The sequence below is a fragment of the Dipodomys ordii genome, unplaced genomic scaffold (genome assembly GCF_000151885.1).
Source record: "Dipodomys ordii isolate 6190 unplaced genomic scaffold, Dord_2.0 Scaffold50, whole genome shotgun sequence".
NCBI lineage: Eukaryota > Metazoa > Chordata > Mammalia > Rodentia > Heteromyidae > Dipodomys > Dipodomys ordii.
Window position 1 is genome coordinate 1,596,712 of NW_012267266.1, and position 16,965 is coordinate 1,613,676.

Below are 16,965 nucleotides of genomic sequence, written 5' to 3' on the forward strand. Positions count from 1 at the left end.
CATAAGGCCCAAACTTTGGATCTCCAGCATCCGGAGCCGGCTGACCCTGCTTTGGGGCCATCTCCTTGTCCTCCTCTCAGTTTCCTCTGCGGGTACTGATGATGAGTCATTAATACCAGAATTTTAATGGCAGAGACACAGTAGTTGCTAGATCTACCCATGAAGCTGTCCCCTGGGGCTGTATGGAGCCTGAAGTGACTGCACAGCCATGGAGTTTTAGTCCCCTGACATTTCTCATGACTTCTCTTCCCTCTCCATAAGCAGAAGCTCTTCTTTTTTTAGGCTGGAAAACTTAGAAACATCCAACTTTACCTCAGGCACCCCAAACTGAGTCCACGTTTCACTCAGCAGTGGCTGGACAGGAGGGAGAGCAGTTCATCACCACAGAACACCCAGCTCTGCTGTCTGAACCATGCTGGACCCTGGGCATGGAAAGGGAACCCACAATGATCCAGAAGCAGTAAGAAGCCTAGGAAGGCTCACAGACCACCTGCAGGGGGCAGGCTCCACGCTCACCTCAGCAGGGAACTCACAGGGTTAACCATGTTACTGCAGGACTTCTTGGAATCTGGCATAGCTGATGTACTATGAATCTATAAAAAGGGGATGCCAGAGCAGTGTTTACCAAATTTATTTGACCACAGAAGCTTTTTTCTTTTCTTTTTTTTTTCCGGAGAGATTAGTGCACTGCATAGCTTACAACTGCATACTGAGCTTCTGCCCTGTACAAAGCAGTATGCTAAGTGCTGGGACATTGGAATACAAAGCCAAGGAGCACTGTCTGTGGGAGATTCAATAGGGGTGAGGTCAGTGTACAGGGTAGTCATAGGGAGAATCTACAGCCCCACTGGTGCGGGGGACTACTTGAGAGAGTGGTGAAAGGCGGAAGTGGGCAGCAGAGAGTGAAATGAAGACATTTCCCCCAAATTTTCCCACCTCTCACCCACCACTCTGGCTAGTCCTTCCTACTTAGTCAACTAGACAGGGGGTATGTGCGGCTGCTCCTCAGTCCCTCCCACCCCCATCTTCAACCACATCTATGCTATTGAACTTGGGCTAACATCCAGAAGCCAGAGAACAGCTATTCACAAATTCAGTTATTGGGAGTCATTAGTGTTGCCTCAGAAATCATTTTTTTTTCCTAAGTCTCTCTCTTAGAGAAGCTTTTAAGACCCTTTAAATTGGTTAATGGAGAGTTTAGAGATGAGGATGGAGCCTTGGCTTTCAGTTCTCCCTGCTCATCTCCCTATCTCTCCCCAACACACTCAAGGGCAAGAGTGATGAGATAATCCACTCTGCTTTATTAAACACTCATACATTTCTGGCTCACCTTTCCCAAATGAAGACTCACAATCTACACTCTCTGGCTCCAAGACTCCAGGAGCCTGGTCTCCATTTATTCCCTCATATCAGCAGGACAATAACAATGGTTTCACAGACAATGACTGTGAACTGGCAGATCAGAAGCCTGGGCAAGGGAGTCAGGAAGCCCACGTCCTTATCCTGGTTTGGTGACTCATACAGGTATGACCAGGGGCATCACCTACTTCAGGGGCCAAAGTAAACAATGAGGTCTATCACAGTGAGCCACCCTACCTCAGTCCTATAGATGTGAGGGCACATACCACTGTCCTTGATCTACAGTTAAGGAAGCAATAAATCAGTCAGATCATGGCTTTACTGCCAGGTATTTAGCAGAACCAGAACTGCATTTTCACATACTTCTTTTCTTTATGGTGTTGAGGAGGTGCTCCAGGTGTAAGGGAAGGTGAGTGGATAACTGGCCTCTTCTTTGGAACTCCAAGAATTCACCGGCTGAGGAGGTCTGAAAAAGTCATGCAGACACATCCAAGCATTCAGGCAAGAAACTCCTTCCAGATCAAAGGTGAAATGAAAACAGCCATCAATCTACTGGGGATGAACAGTCTTTTAGGGTGAATGTGGGAGCTGCTCTCAGGGTGACCCAACTCAGTGTTTCTCAAGTTTCAGCTACTCTGGAATCACCTCATGATTTTTGCCACTTCTCCCAATCTAGTCTTCAATTTACTAGATTTTTTCTTTAAAATGACTCCCCCTTCCTTTCTTCCTTCCTTTCTTTCTTTCTTTCTTTCCTTCCTTCCTTTCTTTCCTTCCTTCCTTTCTTTCCTTCCTTCCTTCCTTCCTTTCTTCCTACCTTCCTTCCTTCCTTCCTTCCTCCCTCTCTCTCTCCTTCCCTCCCTCCCTCTTTTTTGGTACCTGTTCTGGGGCTTGAACTCAGGGTCTCATGTTCTCACTTAACATTTTTGCTCATGGCTGACACTCTAGCACTTGAGTGACACCTCTATTTCTGGCTTTTTGCTGGTTAATTGGAGATAATTAATGTTCAGGTTTGTCTGCTAGGGCTGGCTTTAAATTAAGATTCTGAGATATCAGCCTCCAAAGTGGCTAGAATTATAGACATGAGCCACTAACACCTGGCCCTATTTTTTTTAAGCTAATTTTGCAAACATCTGCAAAAACTATAGGTCAGAATGCTAGTCATATTTAATAGACTATTAAAATTGCTAAACTGCATTCTACTGATAAATTTTGTGATTTATCAGAGGTATACTGATGGGGTATTGGCAAATGACAATGCAATCTAAATGTAGGGAAACTGAGGCATGGAGACATAGAAGGTAAAGTAATTTGTTCAAAGATAAGGTAAGATGAAGAATAGGGTCTTTGGACTTGCCAGAATTCTGAAGTCAATACATGAATTTTTTTGGTACATAGACCAGAAATGGCTGATAAAGCATCTAAGGATCAGCTATCAGCCTACCAAGTTGGGGGAGGAAGGTCAAAGTCATTGATTATGCACTTGAGCTGGGTGGGCACCTGAGCTCTTGGTGGAGTTTCTACCCTGGGAAGACATAATAACCCCTACTTATGTCATCCAACCTCCTGCCTCCTGCCTCTGAGAAGTACCAGTACCTGTGCTTTATCTCACCTTAGCCAAAACCCAGTCTTACTAGACTGTTTTCCAAGGAAGGGAATGCCCTGTCAGGAGCTCCAGGACTGGTGCCAAGATGTCCTCTTCTGCATAGGAGACCCAGGTTTCCTGTGCTTGATGCGTGAGGGAGGCCTGATGTACCTGCCAGCAGGGTGTTCAGGCTGCACAGGGATGGACTGGAGAAAGACTTTGGTCCTGTCACTGTCAGGTGGCGGGGCCTTGGGGCTACAAAAAGGTATGAGAGCAACACGCATGCTTACTTGTAGGGCATTTTCAGACTCCAACTTCATAGTAGGGATTTGTTAAAATACGTGGTTTCCCCTGGCCTTGTCAATCCAGTCTGGCCCAGAGACTCAGGAGTGAGCAGAGTTCTCAGAGCCCTAAAAATGGTGGACACTCAGACAGCCTCAGAGCACTGACTCTCCTAAAGAGTCATAGAGCATCAGGCTAGCCATTTGTTGAGTATCTCTTGAGCTATCCCTCCAGCCCCGTTTTGTTTTTTTTTTGGGTCCAGTCGTGGAGCCTGAACTCTGGGCCTGGGCGCTGTCCCTCAGCTCTTCAGCTCAAGGCTAGCGCTCTACCACTTGAGCCACAGCGCCACTTCTGGCTTTTTTCTTTTTGCTTATGTGGTGCTGAGGAATCAAACCCAGGGCCTCATGCATGCAAGGCAAGCGCTCTACCACTGAGCCACCTTCCCAGCCCTCCAGCCCTATTTTTGTTATGTTTTTCAGATAGATTTTCGCCACTGCTACTGTTTTCTGAATAGTTGGGAGTTGCAATGTGCTACCATGCTGGGCCTAAACTTTTATTTTTTTACTTACTACTTGAGATAGGTTTTTGCTATGTAGCCGAGGCTGTCCTTGAAGTCATGATCCTTCTGCCTTACTTCCCAAGTGCTGAGATTAGATATGTATACCCTTCTCTCCCTCCTTACACCAAGGCAAGGAGTTAGAGGGAACTGTTATCCTTATTTTTAGAGGTGAAGAAACTGGCGCTTGGATTGAGTAAAGATAAAGGAGTTAAAACTCGGGTTTCTCTCACTTGAAAAACTGCTACTAGGACAGCTAGAAACGACAAGGAGACTAGAAACTGCTACACTTCCCCCTCACAGAATGGTGTCACAGAATGGTGATTTCAGGAAGCCTGCCAAGGGTTTGTTGTGCATTTGTACCTGCTGCCTCCATGGAAAAGAGAGTCCGAAGCCTCTCCTGGGCGGGTTCATTTCCGAGAGCCGCTGACTGCTGGTAACACCTCACAGCCTCTCCCAGGTTCCTCTGCAAACCAAGGCCCTTCTCATAGCAAATTCCCAAGTGGTACCTGCTCTGTGAATCCTGAAGGAGAAAATACACATACGGACACACAGGACTAAGAACCTGAAATGCTTAGTCAGGAGGAAGATGGAGTTAGGCATGCTGGGGCTTCATTCATGCAGGATCAAGACCAGCCTGGGTCTGCCTCATTATGAAATATCAGAAGCCTGGTACTTGCCCAACCCCAAGGAGATGCCAACTAGAGTGGGGTGGCAGCTTCTCTCATTCATTGAGGCTGGCTGAAAGAAAGCTGCAGGAAGACTCAGCCCAGTATGTGAAACCTGGAAGTTGAGCTCCTGCCTTCTCTTGAAACAGTAGGGGACAGGGTGACTGGCAGCCACCCAAAGGTTCTGTACACCTTTCTGAGTCTGCATGAGGGGACTACGAAGCAGAATGGACAGAATAAGGGCTATGCTCTGGGTCCTTTCTTCTCTCACTGAGAACACAGCTTCTTCTCCTTCTGAGTGCCTGCAGGGGGAGGCATGAGACGTCATGTCTGCACAGCCAGCCTGACTGGGCTCCAACCTTCATGTTACCCCTTACTAGCCAGGTAACCTCTCAGTGTCTCAATTTCTCAATAAAATGGTGACAATAACAGTACTGCCTGTACTGTGTTACCATGTGAAAAGTGCTTAGATGACTGATATTGTTAGTATAATCCCCTGTGGCTGCCGGCACCACTGGGCTCTTCCTTTTTTTTTTTTTTTTGTTAGTGGGGCTTGAACTCTGGGCCTGGGCGCTATCCCTCAGCTCAATCCCTCAGCTCTTCAGCTTAAGGCGAGCACTCTACCGTTTGAGCCACAGTGCCATTTCCGGTTTTCTAGTGGTTTATTAGAGATAAGAGTCTCATGGACTTGCCTGCCTGGGCTGGCTTTGAACCGTGATCCTAGATCTCAGCCTCCTGAGTAGCTAGGATTACAGGTGTGAGCCACTGGCGCTGGCTGGGCTCTCCCTTTTTACTGGAACATTTTCATCATATCCTATCTCTCACCTTAAAAAAAAAAAAAAAGCAAAAAACAGGCCAGGCACTGGTGGTTCATTCCTGTAATCCTAACTACTCAGGAGGCTGAGATCTGAGGATAACGGTTTGAAGCCAGCCTGGGCAGGAAAGTTCATGAAACTTTTATCTCCAATTAACTACCCCAAAAATAGAAGTGGAACTGGGGCTCAAAGTGGTAGAGAATTAGCCTTGAGCAAAAAAAAAAAAAAAAAAGCTCAGGGACAGCATCCAAGCTCTGAGTTCAAGCCTCATAAACTACAAAAAAACAACAACAAAAAAACCCCAACAACATTCTGTGGATTGCAAACCACGGTCCCATTTCTCCTTGGAATCAAATTTCTGCTACACATTCTGTCCTCATTTCTGTGATAGGCAGGCCAATGTCTCTGCAAGAAATACAGTAGACTTAAAAGGCTACAGGACTCCACAGTGGACATATGTAAGGGTAGCAACACGCTCCTGTAACACTGTTCAGAACTCACCTAGGAAGACACAGCTCTGTGTAGGATGAAAGTGTGAGGTCTGGGTTTCAACACAATACTCCACAACAGGTGACAGACATCTCTGAATGCACTTCTCCTCTCAGCATGCTCGCCTCGCCCCAATAGGCTGCCCCTACTGAGGAAGGCTTTGGGGGTCTTTCAAGGAAAAGCAGGCTACAGATGGCAATATCCTCTGCTCCCTTTTTTGTGCCGGTATTGGAGCTTGAACTCAGGGCCTAGACTCTGTCCCTTAGCTTTTGTGCTCAAGGCTGGTGCTTTACCACTTAGCCACAGCTCTACTTCAGACTTTTTAGTGGTTAACTGGAGATAAAAGTCTCATAGACTTTCCTGCTCAGGCTAGTTTTGAATAGAGATCTCAGATATAAGCCTCTCGAGTAGTAGCCAGGATTACAGGTGTGAGCTACTGACACCTGGTATCTGACCCCTTTTGACAGTGGGTATGGATACTTCAGGCAACACAGAATGGATAAGGAAAAGTATCCTGATACAGGGCAATCAATGAATATATGCTGCTTGCTCTAATCCAGGCCACAATTACTTCCAAGTGCAACCGAAGCTACATAGTGGTATAACATACATGAGAGTCCAGCAAACCATGGAGCATGTTCTTGGTGCTACATGATGACATAAGCACAAACCATTTTGGCACTAACCTGCACTAACTATTTCTTCCCCTCATACTACTCACATACATGCCGTGAAACTAATTTTCAGTGGAACAAACTTGAACGCCAACACCCCTGTTCACAGACAAATAAACATCTGTCTCTCCACAAACTGTTCAGTGTGTCCACCTTATGAACCTGACTTCCAGCCACCACTAGCAACGATGCACCAATCATGAGTATAGCTTACAAAGTAGGTTCACGAAAGTTATCTCAGTTACATTCTGAACCTCCCAACAACTGTGAAGTGATAGATGGGTAAAGTAGAATTACGCTGTGCATTTGAAAGATTAGACAGAAACTTGAATGAAAAAGTAGCCAACCCAGCATTGCAATAGGAAATGTTTAAGGTGGCTGAATGGGCAGGAGCCCTACTTTGTAGCCCTTAGCAATTCCGAAACAAATACTCCCAACACAGCTGATTTTAAACATCATCATACCATGGAACCTGCCCAAGATCACGCAGAAAGTAGGAGGACTTAAGGCTTCCTTCTACCTCATGCTGTCCTATTAAACACAGAACTCAGAATAGGTTCCCAAGTCTGTTCTGTCAGACTCCATCCCAATGTGCCTGATATCAGAGTGCTCATACCCCATTATTGGCTGCAAGCCAAAGATATTTCACAGCATTCTGCTCGTCCAGGTATGGCTCCTTGGTGAAAAGCACTCCGAGGAAAGCTTGGGCCTGTAATCAAGGAGGAGAAAAATGCATCTTGGTCACTTTCAAGCTCCATGTGCCCCAGACACCTAGGGCTGACACCAGCAATAGCACATACCTCTCTCAAGCCTGAGTCTGCAGCCTGCACCAGCATGGACATTGCCCTCTGCTGCTCAGGGTGCCACGAGGAGGTGGGGTCTTGCAGCAAGCACCTGGCATAGCGGTACTGAGCCAGTCTATGACCCTGTTTAGCAGCCAGTTGGTAATACAGAATCGCCTGAGGCAAAGGGAGAAATACCCAGTCTTCTGGTAAGGGCCTTTTTAAAGCAATTTTTTTTAAAAACAAACAATTTTAATTAAATAATATGTAGTCATTATAGATTAATCTGATAAGCCAAAATTTACAAAGTTAACTGTTTAAGACTGGATGTTGGAATGTACAAGAAACCTTTGGACTCAGGAGCGTGAGGCAGGAGGACCATAAGTCTGAGGCCAGCTTGCACTACACAACAAGATCTTATCTCAAAAAGCAACCCCTACCCAAAAAAAGCTACAAAAAAGAAACGAACCAGGCACCAGTGGCTTATGTCTGTAATTATAGCTATACAGGAGGCTGCAATCTGAGGATTGTAGTTTGAAGCCAGCTTAGGCCAGAAAGTCTGTCTTCAATAAACAACCAAAATAGCTGGAAGTAGAGATGTGGCTCAAGTAGTAAGTGCTAGCATTGAGCAAAAGAAATTCAAGGACAGTGCCCAGGCCCTCAGTTCAAACCCTAGGACCTGCACAAAAAAAAAAAAAAAAAAAGGTGGAGGAGAGAGAAATGATACAAACATAAAAATTCCAACAAATTCTGCCTCCTGAAGATCACTCCCTATTAAAATTTTAGTGTACACTTTGCAAAGTTTCCCATCCATATCCATGTTACATATATACATTGTATATACATTCATTGGCACACTATATACATATTGACACATATATATTATAAACACTATATACACATTTACACACAAACTTTATGTATTGTATATACATTATATACACAAATATAAACATTTACAAACATGTTTATATGCCTGTACATACAGGTATATACACATATATACACACATACAAGAGATTTGGATTATAGCACTCTTATGTTGTAACCATTTTCTTTTTAGCTTAATATACCATGAATATCTTCCCTGCCAATAAATAGTACATAATTTCTAAGGTCATGTGGATGTAATAAACCAGTTCTCTACTGAAAGGTCTTTAACTTGCTTTTCTTTTTTTTGCCTTTGTCTACAACTTGAAGAAACATATCCCTGTGTAAGGCATCTTTGTGCACTTATCTTATCCTTTTACAGTTAATTGAAAGTGCTGTTCTTGGCTGTGAAGTTACTGCTGTAAAGAAGAAAGGCAAGATCCTGCCCTCCCTGGGTATGCGTGTGTGAACACAGGCACACATGCCAGCATTGGGAATTGAACTTAGGGTCTTCTCATTGTTTTCTTTGTTTGAGGTTGGCATTCCAACACTTAAGCTATGCCTCCACTTCTGTTTCTTGCAGGCTAACTGGAGTTAAGAGTTGCCTCCCCAGGCTGGCTATGAACCCAGGTCTTTAGATCTCAGCCTCCTGAGTAGTTAGGATTACAGGTTTGAGCCACCGACATATAGCTCTGTGTGTGTGTGTGTGTGTGTCATTTCATAACCTAAGCTAGCCTTGAACAAGCCTTCTGAGAGCTGGAATTACAGGTGTGGACCACCAGTGTGTGTGTGTGTGTGTGTGTGTGTGTCATTTCATAACCTTGTGTGTGTGTGTGTCATTTCATAACCTTGTGTGTGTGTGTGTGTGTGTGTCATTTCATAACCTAAGCTAGCCTTGAACTCACAAGCCTTCTGAGAGCTGGAATGTGTGTGTGTGTGTGTGTGTCATTTCATAACCTAAGCTAGCCTTGAACTCACAAGCCTTCTGAGAGCTGGAATTACAGGTGTGGACCACCAGGCCCAGCAGGTGCTTCTTTCTTATGTTTCCCTCTCAGCTGGGTTGCAACCAAGTTAGAGAGTGTAGAGACTTTCCCCTGTCCCTGACCAGTGCTCATTTCTGAAGGTCACTGGGCAGCTCACTCCAGAGTAAGGTCCTAGGGAAGAAGGATCAATACCTTGCTGAGGTCCCTAGACGTGCCTCTGCCATGCTCATGACACAAGCCCATGTTGTATTGTGCTTTGCTATATCCACGGTCTGCAGCTTTTTGGAAGTAAGTAAAGGCTGCCATGTAATCCCCCTTCTTCATGTTCTCTGTTCCTGTAAAAAAAAAAAAAGCATAGGGTACAAAACTCCCAGCTCTCTATGTGATGTGAACTTCCATACCCTCAGACAGGCACTCACAGGCCCCCTATTTCACCCCAGGTTTCTCCTATCTTCTTTGTGCTGGACACTGGCATGTATTTCATCCTCCACAGCTTCCTGGTAGCTGTGGACTGACAGGTCAGGGGACTCTGACTGGTATAAACCAGTCCTCTGGGCAGTAGCTCTCCTTCTGACCTTTGGGAAAACCCCTCCTTGTGCTGCCATTCAATGTCCTGTGTTTCTCCCAACCAATCAGACTTTTCAGGAGTCTGAACAGTGATCAGGTTGGGACAAGAAGAGAAAATGGCTCTTGTAAATTTATTCCGACAGCAGCAGTCTGGAGACAGTGTCTGCTAGTTGCTGCTCCCAGGTCTCTAGAGCTTCCCTGATTCCAGTCCTTTTGAGACTTGACAGGTCAAGAGATAACAACATATCCTTTTAGGCTTTTAGCTAAGTAGGTTTAGGCTGCCTATACCTAACAAACTCTGACATAGTGATGCTGTTTATCTTGTCTTGAGGAAACCAAAGGCAGCACCAAATAGAAACTTGAATGCAAGTGTGACTGACTCCAAAGCCCAGGCTCTTGACACTGCCCAAACAAAAAGGAAAAAGGAAAGGCACCAAGCTGTCAGTTCTCAACTTTTCTCAGATTAGCTCTTCCTGGGACTCTTCTTTCTACCTCTAGCACTATAGCCCCTCAATCCAGTTACTGCTCTAGATTCTTCAGGCCACACTCAAACTCTGCAATGTTTCTGATACTTTCTTAATATACCATGCCTTTGTCTATGAACTAAGCTGTTTCAAAAGTACAAGTCCTCAATTAGACAGTAAAATCCCAGAGGCAAGGCAGAAAAAGAATGTGAGAAAAGTAACTTTGCATAGGGTGAAAGCTCTATACAAATGCAAAATATGATCATAGCTTATGCTGCCTTTGTGTTCTGCCACAGCACTTAACACTTGCTGAATAAATGAATATATGAATGAAGGAATGGCCAAGAAAAATCTGAGAAGAGCCTGCCCATCAACATCACAGAAAGCTAATGAGGAAGCAGCCAGGTTTCATTCAACTAGCAATGAATTACAGTTGCCTCCCTGCTGCCTGAAGCTCACTGTCCAGGGTTCATAGCGCCCTCTGTTCTTGGGGGACAGAGATAAGAAAAGCATTCTAGCTCATCCCCAGCTCCCATTCTGGCTATACCAGTAAACCCACCCCTCTCTTCTCTTGGTCTCCTCTTCTACCCTCGACCAACCATCATCATGTTTTACTTAGCTGTCAGTAAAACCCTATCTTGTCCCCTATTTCCCCTCTGGCTCCCTACAGTCCACATCAGCCTATATAACAGTCAGAGATAACATTGAAAAAGCAAATCATATCATGTGACTACTAAACCTTTTCCTGCTTCAGTGGCTCTCTGTCACACTTAGGAAATCCATATTCTACTACAGGTCAGAAGGCCTCACTGAATATGGCCCTAGCCTGCTTCTCTGACTTCACTACCTTTTACTTCTCCTGTGACCTCTAAGTCTAGCCACTCACCTTTTTTAATGGTCTCATAATAAGCGGAACTTAATACTACCTTAGGACCTTTGCATTTGCTATTTCCCCTGCTCAGAAAGCTCTGGCTCCAGATGGAACATTAAGTAGCTTGTCTTTGTCAGTTGTCTTTCTTTCAGTAAAGACTTCCAAATGCAAACTTGTTCCCTGCTGAATGAAGTAGTATCTATCTATCTATCTACCTATCTACCTATCTACCTATCTATCTACCTATCTATCTATCTATCTATCTATCTATCTATCTATCTATCTATCTATCTATCTATCTATCTATCGTAGTTACTCCCATTTGAAATTATTTGTCACTTTTCTGTTTTTGTTTTCTTCAACTCCTATGTGAATACCATGAGAGTGAGGACAATGACTACTGGATTGCTGTATCCCCAGCACCTTTTCTAAGGCCAAGTAAATAGGGATTGTTCAGTGTTTTCTGAATGAATACTACCAACCTGCTCACTCAACCCTCGCAGATGCTGTTGGGAATCTGGCACCTGCAACATGAGCCAAATCACTGCAGAGCCAGGACCAACAATAGTGGCATGTGGAGTTTCTAGGCAGAAGTAAAATTCCCACTCACGTACCTGAGGGCCTGCTCCAAACCTCCCAAGCCTACTCATTCTTAAGTGTGATGGAGAATGCCAATTGTGCCCTCACATGTACTCTCTCCTACTCACACAGTATCAGGACTTGCCAATAAGCCTATGGTCATGCATTTCTCAGTCTCCCTCCAGCTTCTGTAACTCCCCAGAAGTACAACTTCTAGGTCACAACCTTAGAGGGATGGGGTAGTTCTTTAGCTTCCCAGCTGATGAGACCTCAACTTGATAGTCTGAAGAAGAGCTAAACACTCAGATGCCATTGAGCCATTATGCTAGATTCAGTCTTCCTACTTGGGAAAAAAAATTTTTTTCACTACTGGGGATTCTGAACTTAGGACTTCAGACACTCTACAACTTGAGTTGCTCCAGCAGACCTTTTTTGCTTCAGCTATATTTTTGGATAGGGTTTCTAATTTTTTCCTAGGGCTAGCCTCAGACTTCAGTCCTCCTACCTCTTCTTCCCCAGTGGCTAATATTACAAGTGTGCAACATCACTCCCAGCTAAACTTGAAATCTGTCTTGCTTAAATGTTTTCCCACTCTGTCTATATTCTATCCATACACCCTTTCCATTTTCCCATCCTCCTGACTTGAGTCAAGACCCCCAGTTACCCAAGAAGTTGAAAGCGATGGAAACGCTGAGTTGGAAGAGTTGCTGAATGGAAGTCATGGCCTCTTCCAGGGGAAGGGCTTTTGATTTCTCTTGTTCCTGGGGAAGATGAACAGGATAGGCAGGATAAAATGAAGGATGTCTGATCAGGATCACCACTTGCCCCAGGAAAGGTTACAGGGTAATACCTTGTTTTCACCAGGTGCCTGTGGCTGTACCTTGGCCTCAAAGCCACTGCTGGCTTGAAGGAAGTTCAAATCACTGGGATCTGCAAGGGAAAGGCCAGTCCAGCCTGAAAAAAGGAGCTGTGTTTCCTCTTCCCCCTTACTGTCTTCCTCTCCATGGAGTACTCCCAAAGGATGCAAAACAACTCTCAACAACCCCCAGAAAGCAAGGAACCTCCCAGAAATAACAATTCTGTTATCTGGAAATATATAGCAACAAAGTCCATCTGCCTTGGTACCCCTCTTTTATCGCAAACCTGTCCTCAGCTTCCATCCCTGCCTCCTTGAAATGAAGCCTTACCTTCCTCAGGAGGCTCCTGAGAATTAGTTGCCTTCAAGGAGCTGGGTGAAAGAGAACTCCTGAGCTGAGATTCCAGTTCTTCCTGGCTCAGTCTGGGTTCCCTGAGGCCACTGTGTCTGGAAGCTGGGCTGTCAGGGCTGGGGAGAACATGGCTCCGCAGAGCTGGGAAGAACAGGCAAAGGAGGTCAGGTCAGAAGGGAAGCAGTTAGTTCAGCCTGGGAGACTTTACTTGCCTCTCTTGGGCTGTGGAATCAAGAGTAAGAATTATGAAACTCCTGTGATGCCTCCTTCCCACTCTTCCCCCTCTACTTCCTTTGCTGGCTTCCTTCCACTGGGGTCTCCCAGGGACCATATTTGTGCTGACCTCCTGTCATAAGCACAAATCACTGTTCTGCTTAAAATTCTTCCACTGTTAGGGAGGCATATACCTCATTCATTGCTGTGGCTCTAGCAATAGCTTTTATTTAATAGTAACAGTGGTAATGACTATCATAATCATACACATAAGAACTAATACTTCAATTAAAAACTATCAAACATTTACTACATGTTAGATACTGGTCTTAGTCTTTCACACATATTAAACTCATTTAAGTCTTCCCAAGAAATCCCTGTGCTGGGATTGATTATTATGGCATTTTTACAGATGGAGAAACTAAGACACAGGGAAGTTAAAAGTGACTTGTTCAGGGATATAAGACTAGTATGCAACAGTTTTGGGGCTTGAACCCTGACTCTGGAACCTCCACTATGAGGCCATATGACTTCTGCTTTATGGAACAGAATATATACCCAAGCAAGACTCACAATTGGCTAAGGGCTAAAGAGAAAGTCACACCCAGAGTCAGCTTAGCCTGGCTCCCTTTCCTAGGAGGTGATGGAAGGACAGACAGAGACAGATGTGGCCCCAACCATGGTGGCCAGAACACTCCCTTTCCTCTGACTTTAGATAGGAAAGGCAAGGGGCTGCTGATGGCCCTTTTCCTGAGGTGTGGCAGAGACGCTTCCTGGACTAGACAAACTCCCAGCCCAGCCCTCCAGTCCCCAGGACTGAGAACTTACAAGAGTACCGGTGCCAGCAGGGAGCAGGGAGGAAGCGCTGCAAAGGACTACGCCAAGAGCATTCTGCTTGCTGATGTCCTGCTGGCAGGGATGCCTGGAAGTGGACCTGCCTTGCCAAATGTAGGGCCAGCAAGGCCAGAGTGCCCTGAGAAAGACAGCACATGAGAGATTTGGTTCCTCCCTGTGGGCCCGCACCCCTCCACCCCCAGTCAACTCAGCCTTTCCTGACTCCTGAGGAACGGCTCTTCCACACCCCAATTTCTTCTCTGGTATATTATAATCCTTTATTTGTCTAAGGCCGGTAGCTCCTATTCATCTCTGAGCACAACAAAGCCAGGGATGTATGTGCTGCTTACCATTCTATCTCTGGTGCCCAGCAGTGCTAATAAGCTTTAGTAGGGACCAAAATAAATGCATATTAAAAAAACAACAACAAATGCATCAGCAAGTAACTGAACCAAAAGATCAGCCACATATGCAGGGACAAGTATAAATTCCCTATCCCTCTCCTGAAGAGGATTACTCTTTAGTCTATCCCATCCTTTCTTGCCCCTCAGCCAAGGCACTCCATCACATATTTATAGATGGGGGCCAGGTTGAAGGTGTCTCTTTTTTGACAGATTCCAGAAGACCTGAGATAGTTTCCAGCTCAGTGATTGCTTGTTTTTTTCCTGTCTTTCCCTGCACTGTACACAGAAGGAATGCTTCAATACTTTTTTGTTACAACAAGCACTGTGTACCACAGCAAATAAGACAATCAAGTTAAGAAAGAAAAAATTCAAGTATTCAAATACATAGAGTAAGTAGCAATTATGCTAAAGCATAAGGACACAAATCAGAAGATTATACTGGGCATAAGAGGGAAGAGTTCGAAAAGCCTTCCTGTAGAGCAACGTGAGAGATATGCCTGAGGAAGAGAAAGCAGGAAGAACAGGGACAGCTGTGCGCAGCCTTTCCATATGAGCAGTATTGACAGAGCCCAGGGATGGCATCAGGATCTATAGAATTCAGGCTGTCCTAGGACTCAGATCTTTGACAAAATGGGAAATGTTGCCCTTTCAGGGTATGTAATACAGAAACCAAGATAACCATATCCCTGTAATGGAGACATTCCAAGCTCAGCTTGGCTGATGACACCAATTTATAGATAAGAAGTGAGGTCTCAGAGGAGTTAAGTCACTTGCCCAAAGCACACAGCATAAAAGCAACATGAAGGGGAGGTGACAGACAAATATTAGGCAGTAGACTCTGTATTAGGTGCTGTTACAAGTCTTCCTAAGTGAAGCAACAAAGTGATAATATGTGAATTCCAGGGTTAAATCAGAATCCTGTGTGACCTTAAGAATGTTAGCTAATATTCAAAGTCTGTTTCCACATATACAAAATGCATATTACATTTGCCTTGTAAGATTTTTATAATTATTAGGTAAATATTATTTATAAGCTATTTATTATTATAGTTTTAATAAAAGCAATATTTATACCTACTTTCTTTTCCATGTCCCTAGTGTTTTGCAAAATGTTAAGGCAGTATATTGAATATATTAAATGAGTATCTACTGCGTGAAATGAAATAAATACACAGTAGGAGTGGGAGTGGCAACATTACCAAGAATAGACTCCAGTGCCATAGGTTTCTTGTTGTGTGGACACAGTGGGCCCTTGCCCTCATCTCTAAACCAGGCATGCAGGATCTTGTTATCTACTCTGAAGGTGAATGCAAGGGCTGGAGAAGCCTTACCCATGAGATGGCATCCCACAGGGTGTTTGGGGAGACCCGAGCAGACATCCACTGCAAAGCATCCTTCCATCCATGTGACTTTGGGCCTCTGCTCCTGCTTGGGCCTTGGGGGCCAGACCTAGATGGTTCAATTACAGGTTCTCAATTTGTGTCCAAAATGGAGACAAAGAGAGGCCAGTGGAGAACACAGTGAAGGAATGGCAAAGTCTCACCTGTCAAGACTGGGCACAGGGACCAGCAGGGTGGAGGAGGTTGCCTGAGACCCATCTGGGCTGGTGGGCTTGGGGGTCACCCCCCGAAAGTCAGGTCCCGGAAGACGGGAGCAAACTGTTCAGAAAAAGGAACAGGGCAAGAGTGAGAAAAAGGTGATCTCAATAACTTTTTTCTCCGACCTGTGAGGGAGCCTTATCCCCAGAAATTCAGGAATCACTGGCATCTGTCTCTGCAGCGGATCTCCTCTACAGTGATTCATTTTTTTGTTTGTTTTTGCAGTACTGGGATTTAAGCCCAGGCCCTCTAACATTCTAGTCAAGTGCTCTACCACTGACCATGTCCTCAGTTCTTGCAATGGTTCTTAAACCAGGGCACGCATGGAATTCTTTAGCTTAGGAGGGATTCCAGGTTGTCAATCCAGAAACAATAAAGCAGGCCTGCTTAAGGTGGAGCAGAAGCTCCTCATGCAATTAAGATGCCATGGAGTGACAACCTGAGTTCTACATATACTCTCTCCTCACATTCGATGTACTTGTTTCAAAATTCACATTTTGGCTTTTTCTCCTTCTCCTCTAGTCCTCTTTCATTGGCTCCCCTTCCCAGAGTTCCACTCCTCCCCGGGGATCTAAGCTCCGCCTTCTCCCCCGACACCACCCACTCAGATTCCATCCACCCGGACTTCAAGAATGTAGCCCCGCCTCTCCGCCACGGCCCCGCCCACTCGCGCTTTGGCGGCTGCTCCAAGTCACCCCTCCACTTAGAATCTTGGCGGCCTCCTGACACTCTCTGTTCGGACGCCCCTTACCTCGGCCTAGAAGCCCCGTGAGGCGCCACATGTCCCGGCAGGCACCATAGAATGCTCGCGGCCGAAAAAGCGAAACTACACCGTAGGCCGGCGGCTAGAGAACCCTCCGTGGTGCCCACAGCGGCCGAGTCCTAGGACAGCCTCAGCCAGCCACAGCCAGCCAATCAGCAAGCAGCCCAACCGGAAATAGCCTCTTAGAGAGAGGAAATAGGGGGGTGGAGCCGTGCCTAGGCCCGCGGAGGTGAGCCGTGGCAAGGGCATGGGGATGTTGGCCCGGGAAGGGCTGTGAGTTCCCCTGGCTCGGAAAGCTGCTGGTGACAAGCCCTAAAGAATTGGGGCTCGGGGTCTGGGAAGGTGGCTCAGTGGTAGAGCGCTTGCCTTGCATGCCTGAGACCCTGGGTTCGATTCCTCAGCAC

General features: G+C 45.6%; 1 protein-coding gene across 5 annotated transcripts; it reads right to left on the reverse strand.

Moving 5' to 3' along the window:
* Positions 1-671: 671 nt before the first annotated feature.
* Kiaa0141 (KIAA0141 ortholog) lies at positions 672-16,675 on the reverse strand. 5 transcript variants are annotated; one of them, XM_013020479.1, is made up of 13 exons: positions 16,550-16,675; positions 15,744-15,858; positions 15,532-15,649; positions 13,791-13,935; positions 12,729-12,890; positions 12,392-12,471; positions 12,206-12,302; positions 9,253-9,395; positions 7,226-7,384; positions 7,042-7,134; positions 4,143-4,302; positions 3,113-3,196; positions 672-1,815 (listed from the first exon to the last, which is right to left on the reverse strand). In XM_013020479.1, the coding sequence occupies exons 1-13, from the start codon at positions 16,578-16,580 to the stop codon at positions 1,715-1,717; spliced, it is 1,488 nt and encodes a 495-aa protein (XP_012875933.1). In that variant the 5' UTR covers positions 16,581-16,675; the 3' UTR covers positions 672-1,714. The 5 variants fall into 5 exon arrangements, with proteins under 5 accessions (XP_012875933.1, XP_012875932.1, XP_012875930.1 ...); XM_013020478.1 differs by having other exon boundaries at positions 672-1,871; XM_013020476.1 differs by having other exon boundaries at positions 1,730-1,815; positions 2,969-3,196.
* Between the last annotated feature and the right edge of the window lie 290 nt (positions 16,676-16,965).